The sequence below is a fragment of the Chiroxiphia lanceolata genome, chromosome 1 (assembly GCF_009829145.1).
Source record: "Chiroxiphia lanceolata isolate bChiLan1 chromosome 1, bChiLan1.pri, whole genome shotgun sequence".
In the NCBI taxonomy this organism is placed as follows: domain Eukaryota; kingdom Metazoa; phylum Chordata; class Aves; order Passeriformes; family Pipridae; genus Chiroxiphia; species Chiroxiphia lanceolata.
The window spans coordinates 124,760,435-124,767,754 of NC_045637.1; the positions used below are offsets into that span (position 1 = coordinate 124,760,435).

A 7,320-nucleotide genomic window follows, 5' to 3' on the forward strand; every position below is an offset into this window, starting at 1 on the left:
TCAAAAAAGTACTGACCAATTCATTTTATACTTTTTGTTAGGCTTCCTTCAGCTTCACAAGTGACTCAGACCTAAAATCTTTGAAAATGAACTCTATCACAGTCCAATGTTCACTGCCTATTTAACTTCATAATGCATTGAAACATTCGAGGTCTCCTTTACTCTTTCAGAGATATCACATTCAATCACCTTTTGCTATGCTTTCATCTGAATACTATGGCATCCTTCCAGTATCCCAACAACCAATATTATATTAGCTTTGCTTAAATAGTTCATTTTTGTATTAATTCATTGGTGGTGCCCATAGTGCCTTCCTCTTCACTGACTGAGCAAGTGTCAAGATAAGATATTGTTCCTAACTCTTCCTATTCCCTTGCAAGCTGGCCCCATATGTACTGCCCCATATGTACACATATGTACTACACTGTTTTGGTCTGGTCTGTCTTTTCCTGTGTGATAATGTGGACAATTATAAGCACAGGCACGCAGTGCACATGGTTATAAAAGGAGTAAAACTATTTCCATAGAAGTGTTTTGAGTTAAAATGCATATTAACTTTGTTCCCTCTAGTACAAATGGTATTTGATTTGTTATATAGGGACACATGTTAAGAGACAATGATTTTCAAAACTGTTGACAACTGAAACAAAATTAAGGGTGGACAGAAGAGGACAGAGATAATAGATCAGAAAAGCATCAAGAATCATGTTATATATATTTCTGAAGAAGAATAGTTATGGCAGTAACTGCACAGGAGTTTGAAATTGTAGCCATCAGTGATTAACATCTCTAAGCATCCTGTGATCAAAATTTTATTCATAAACAAGTGAAATGAAAAGATAGGATAAGAGATGGGTGAAGGAAGGTAAACAATCATAGGGTAAACTGCATTCATAGTTAAAACAAATCCAGAACAGACTTCAGAGCACCTAATCTGGTTTGAGATTTCAGAGTAGTAAATCCTGAACTCACCTCTTAGAGAGTTCATCCTGCTTCTCCTGCACTGTTGCATTATCTATGGGCTGAAAACCTGTCTCTTGCAGCATTGGATACATGTTATGCATTTCCTCACCTCCATACTTCCCCCAATGTGATAAAAATCAGGAAATATGAAGAAAAAGTTTGAAAACATACTACAAATCACAGTTCATTGACCTCATTATATATAACCTAAAACAGTCAACATAAGAGAAAAATCTATATTTTAGCAAAAATATGAGGGGAAAAAAACAGGATACAAAGCAGAAAAAAAATTTAGTTTGACCAGATGATTCCCCTTGGCAATAAATCTTCATTTTCTGCTAGGACCTCCCAGTCCTGTTTCAGTACTGTCTTTAGTGCTTCCTTTAAGAATTCAGTGATAGGCACACCAAGCACTAATCTTTTATGGTTCATGTTATATCACTTCATGATGCAATATCAAAAAGCTTTTCCCTTTATGTTCTTGCAATATAGAACTCTTTCGGTTACTGTTATCTTTGTAGTTTGTGCCCTGCAAAAATCTGAAACCAGAGATGTGAGCAAGAGCTTCTTTCTGAAGAGACCTTGTTGAAGGGCTGCTCTATCCCCTACTAAATGCCAGATTCACATACAATGGTGAATTCATGTGAAAATTGACACAGCGCTAATGAATTCACATTTCTCCATTCATTTCATTTTATTATCTGAAGTATTTGAATTTTCCCGATAATTTTGAATCCTGTAGTCGCACATCTTTGCTGTTATTTATCCTTAATTTATACCTCCATGTGTTTAAAAGAAATACTTGTCATCTCACCTAAAAGGAGTTCAAATAAGTTACATTTCTTTGAGGGTCAGTCGTAAAAATATATCTGATCTTTCTTTCACTGAGTGCTCTTATATAAAACACTTAACTTTTAGTGTTCGACCTACTTTTGGATGCTCTCTAGGCAACACTTCTCTTAACAGATGTTTTACAACTCCTCTTTGCCTTATTAGTTCTTTCACCAAGGGCTTTACCGTACCATTTTTGTTACAAATAAGCCCGTCTCTGAGCTGCCCTCTCCTTGCTCGCTGAGAAAACCTAGCTCTAATAAGAATACAGGCAGTCACCCTGTTTTTCACCTTTTATCTAAGCAGAGGCTGTAGTGGCGGTGCGACAGGATGGGGAGAGGTGGGTTGTCGGCCAGGAGGAGGAGGTCGCCGGGTACTTGCAGAGCCGGCACAGCCGAGGGGAGAGGTCGCCCTTCTCCGGAGCTGTCCAACGTACCTGTGCCCCGCGCACCTTCCGCGGACCCGCGCAGCCCTGCCCGGCCCCGCCGCTGGAAGCCCGCGGACCCGGAGGGGAAGCGGGGAGAGGAGTGACTTTCCCGCGGCATCTCTCTAAGGAAAGAGGATGCGTGGTTCGCTCACTGACTTGTAAATGACGGTAAATCCCGGTACGCGGCGGGAAATGTTTACTATCCTGTAGTCAAACGGGAAGTATTTTTGCGGAGAGGGATCCTTCGACTTCCCCCACCCACCTCCTTTGATCTGGTGGGCTTTGAACTCCCCTTAGAAATTAGAGACTAATTAGTCCCAAAGCGAGAGTGACAACACTGCATGACAAAGGCGAAGATTAGGCTTTAAGAATGCAATGCAGGAGTGATGGGCAGCCACTCCTGAGACAGCTGTGTGCACAAATCGCGTGCCAAAGAAAATCGATCCGATTCGACCTGAGTATATCTGACACTGCCAGGGATTGCCAGGACCGGGTTGTTTATTTAGAGAGAGTCTGTGGTGCGGGAGGGTGAAGACACAGCCACTCTTACAGTCTCCCAAGACAAAAGCAAAACAATCCCCAGAGTCCGTCCTCAAGGAAACCTTGATCAAAGAAAGGTATTCAGCGGTATCGGGTGTGCGGGTAGGTGTGTTCATGTGCGTTTCACGGTATTTTGCGGTACGTATCCAGCATTATTAGTTGATTCCTCTGTGCACTGCCGGTGACCGGGGCGGCTCTCCCAAAGGTGTGAGAGCAACTGCTGCCCTGAACAGGACCAGCTTATCGTCTTCTCATGGGAGTTTCAAAACAAGTGCTATGAGATTGCCTAAACCGAAAGGAGCTACACGAACCAGCCTTTTACTGGAAAGGTGTTTGAACTGTGATTGAAGGGTGTTTAGGGGGAATGGAGTGACGATTCCAATAGTTACTACTGGGAATGCAATATCGGGTCCCCTACAATGCTTACTTAGGCTAATGGAGGTCCTGTCATTCAGTTCCCATTGCGCTGGGATACAGGGTAAACATTCCGCAGTGACCTTCTGCATGCAGGTCTCCTCTTCAGGACATCATTAAAAGCATACATGCATTTGCCTGACATCAGTTGTCAGGCTGGCTTTCAGGGTTCAGAGATCCCGACAGAAAGCAGGAAAACAAGCCCAGTGGAGACCGGGCTCTGCGGCTGCTGGCTTTAAAGAGGCTGAAAATCATTTGGTTGCGGGTATGTAAGAAGAGACAAAAGTGCTCAGCAGGTAAGAGCGGAGGGTTTTGCCAAGAAGGAACTGTCCTTGATCGCTGTGACAGGATTGATTCGCTGGGGACTCCTCTCTCTGGAGCGTCCACGTGTCCCTGAGGGGATTGCCTGTCTCCTCTCATCAGCATCACGGCGAGAAATTTTACAGCAGCTCTTTCTAGTCCTGCTAATCCTGTTATCCGGGGGGTTATAAATATTAACATCACTGGGGATGGGGGACCAAATTAAGCCCTCTCTGAAGTAAGATGTCAGCCAGCCTCTTCCCAGCCCACCAGCTCCCGGGGTTGCTTGATGAGTTTCACGGCAGAGCCCCGCAAGTGCCCTGCCCGGAGAGATTGCTTGGCGCCTCGGTGCTGGATTTTGTGGCCGACCTGTCCCTGGGAGCCCCCCAGGGACCCACCGGGGCCGGGCCGGGCCTGGGACTCTGCGACGTCACCGCCGGCCCCCCTTTCGGCCACAGAGCCCTGTCTCTCCGGGAGGGGATGGCCCGGGGGCTGCCCCTGGCTGCCTTCGGAGATGGAGATCCCGAGGACGAAGAAGAGGAGGAGGAAGAGGAGAGGATGCGCAGCGCTTCCCTCCTGGATAGACCCAGGAGAAAGCGGGTCATCACATACGCCCAGCGCCAGGCTGCCAATATACGGGAGAGGAAGAGAATGTTCAACCTCAACGAGGCGTTCGATCAGCTGAGGAAAAAGGTGCCCACCTTCGCCTACGAGAAGAGGCTCTCCCGGATAGAGACCTTGCGTCTGGCCATAGTGTACATCTCCTTCATGACTGAGCTCCTGGACGGATGCAGCAGGCAGGAGGCGAGTTAAGGAGCGCCTGGGCCCGGCGGGGCGCGGCACGGAGCAGGTGGCCTCGGCATCTCCCTCCTGGGGACGCAGAGCTGTGGCTCCTACCTCTGCTTCTCACATCGCAGCCAGGACCGTGTAGGTGTGGGATGCAAAACCAGGAGTGTTTGGAGCAGCGTGCGCTCGGGGCGGGGGGAGGAGCTGGGGAGAGGATGGATGAAAAGGCTCAGTATATCGTAGATTTTTTAATATATGTAATTTTTGTAAAGGGAAGGGGGGGGGGGAAATGAAGGTCCGAGGCCCTTTTGTTTGTGTTACATCGCCTGCTTGCTTTAAAATATTTCCAATTTGTTGTTTTGGAGGAAGACTGGGCTGGGGCAGTGGAACCCTTCCAATGTGTGGAACAGGTTTCCAGAAGGTTCGGTTCCTGCCCAGTTGCCTGCCAGGGAAATCTCGACGTGTGCATTTTAACCCAGCGCTTTCTGCCTTTTCAAAAATAAACAACAACTCCCTTTTCTTTGAAATCCACCCTGCCAAGTCCACGCCGTGTGTCACGGGGCCAGGGAAGCCGAACATCTGGACACAACCGCTTGTTGTCACGATTTTTTTCCCGGGACCAGCTCTGTTCTTGCGTGTGGGCAGCCAGCGCCGCGGGTCGCACGGAGCAGAAGCTGGCAGAGCAGTGCCCAGCCCGGCCCGGCCCGGCCCGTCGGGGCCGAGGTGCAGCGACTGGTCGGGATGCCTCGCAGCCTTCCCGGCACCGGGGGGCCCGACCTGGGAAGCCGTCTGCGCCCTCCTGAGGGAGCAAACATGACAGGTTGTGGGCTTTGATTTTGGGGAGGTCAAGCTGAGACATTTTGTCTCTCGCTGGAACCCCCCACACACACACATACACCAAGAAGGTTTAGTTGCTGCAAGGAATAAATATAAATTAGTTCTAAAAACATGGAGCGGGAGGAATGGGGGAAGCCCGGCCAGTACATACCCTGGGGATGTGGACAGGGTCACGTCGGGGATCGTGTTTTAGCGTTACCTACTGATGCCTCGCAGGCATCTCTTAACAGAGGCGAGGTGCCGGGAGAGTGGCAGCTGCGGGGAATGGTCGTGACCGAGCTGGGAGTGGGGCCCGCGGCTGCCCTAGAAGCCTCTCCGATCCTTCTCTGCCCTCCCCTTCTCCCCCGCCCCCCAAATCACGCTGCCCCAGTTCTCGTTGCTGCTGGTACCTTCAGTCGCTGCTGCCGGGAAAGACCTGGATTTGTCCCTCCGTTCGGAGCAGACGGGCAGCAACCAGCCTGCTCAGAGTCCCGTCCAGCTGCGCTAAACTGCCCATCTAGGGCAGCGGTTCCACATGGTTTCACAGAATAGCTTTTATCTCCACTCTATAAAATTATCATGATATTAGTGAAACCAAGATTTACCCTGGATTCAGGCTAGTGTAGCTAAGAGCCTATGTCTCTTTTATTTCTTCTCTCACGTTTTGTCAGCTCCTGGGGTGATTCTTCTTCTTTTTCTCGTTCTAATCACTTCAATATTATCATGAGAGATCTAATATCCTGTATTAATACTCTAATATTCTTTCTCTTTTCACTTGTTTCCTTGGTTTCTTTTTCTACTTGTTTTTATTGACCTCCCTGACTCCACACATTGCATCTGCTCTCCAGTTGTCAGAATGCTTTTTTTTCCAAAAGGCAGTTGGATAGTTAACGCAGCTGGATCCTTTCTAGGAACTGGGGGGTTTCACCTCTTCAGATGGTTTTGTGTTGTTTTGGGGGTTGTTTTCTTTTCTTTTCTTTTTTTTTTTCCTAAAAATAAAATGAGAAAAGGAACTAAGAATGAACAAAGTTCCAAAATCAACAGCTGTTCACATAACCCAAATGCATAATACTGTTACCATCATCTCAAACAAAATTATGAAGACAAATTCTTTAAGGAAAATGAAAAATGCAATTCAATATTCATATCTTAGCATTATTTCTCTATGATCTCTCACAGTATGATTATATACATATTCACATTTTTTCTTGCACATGTCACTGGATAAAATTAGAACTCTATAGCACACAGTCTTAAGTTAAGAGATTCGTAATGTAAACATATCTGCAACAGATAATTCAAAAATTATTTGTTTTCTCTTCTTAATTTAATAACAAAACTTTGGAATTTGTTCAAGATCCAAGGTTTTTTGTGTTAGAGACTACAGAAAAGCAGAAAGAAAATGTTACATTGTATTTTGAAATACAAATGGATCTTGCATTGTGAATCTTAATTTTTAAAGGATCACTGGAAACTTCGCAGTAACAATACCAAACAGTAGTAACATTCTTATATGAGCCACTGATTCTAAAAACAACATTAAAAATTAAAAATGCAGTGAACACAATATGAAAACAGCACAGATAAAGTATGAAGATGCATTTTGAGTTGCCTCTGGGCCACACATTGATTTATAGGACCTGAGAACCTGATGAAATGGGCTTCAAATTTTTTGTTTCATGCTTTTTCAAAACTGACAAAGATTTAACAAAACAGTAGCCTAGATGGATTTTTTTTCCAAGGTATCCATGTTAAAACTAAAGCATTCTCTTATAGCCGTGAAGAGCTCAGTAAAACAGAAAGTTACCATACTGACCCATCACTTGGCCCCCATGGATATGTCAAAATCCTGGAAGCTCAGTCTGCTAAGAATATAAACAAATTACAAACATTGCAAACAAGCTTCTTACTGAAGTGCAATCCCATCTCCCTGAAATAACAAAACTGTGGCATCCTTTCTCCCCTAATTCTTGTCTCAATCCAAGATAGTTGCATTTTAGTCTGTAGACTCACAGTACAGTACAACAACATATCAGGCTTAGGAAGACAGAGAAACCACGACTCCAACCAAGTGAGTGAAAAAGTGCTGCTAATTTCAGCAAGGCTTGGATTTCACCCACTGGAGTGAAAGGCCTCTCCCTTGCACAGAAACCCCGCTGCCACCAAAGCTGAGTCCAGCTCCTCGGTCTCCCCGAAGCACCGTGCCATTATCACCGCATTAAGAACAAAAACTGACAGTGTCA

At 45.8% G+C, this 7,320-nt stretch overlaps 1 protein-coding gene across 1 annotated transcript; it reads left to right on the forward strand.

Annotated features, from left to right (window-relative positions):
* Window positions 1-3,718: 3,718 nt before the first annotated feature.
* Window positions 3,719-4,288, forward strand: FERD3L (Fer3 like bHLH transcription factor). Its single transcript, XM_032706689.1, has one exon. The coding sequence runs from the start codon at window positions 3,719-3,721 to the stop codon at window positions 4,286-4,288; it is 570 nt and encodes a 189-aa protein (XP_032562580.1).
* The last annotated feature ends 3,032 nt before the right edge of the window (window positions 4,289-7,320 follow it).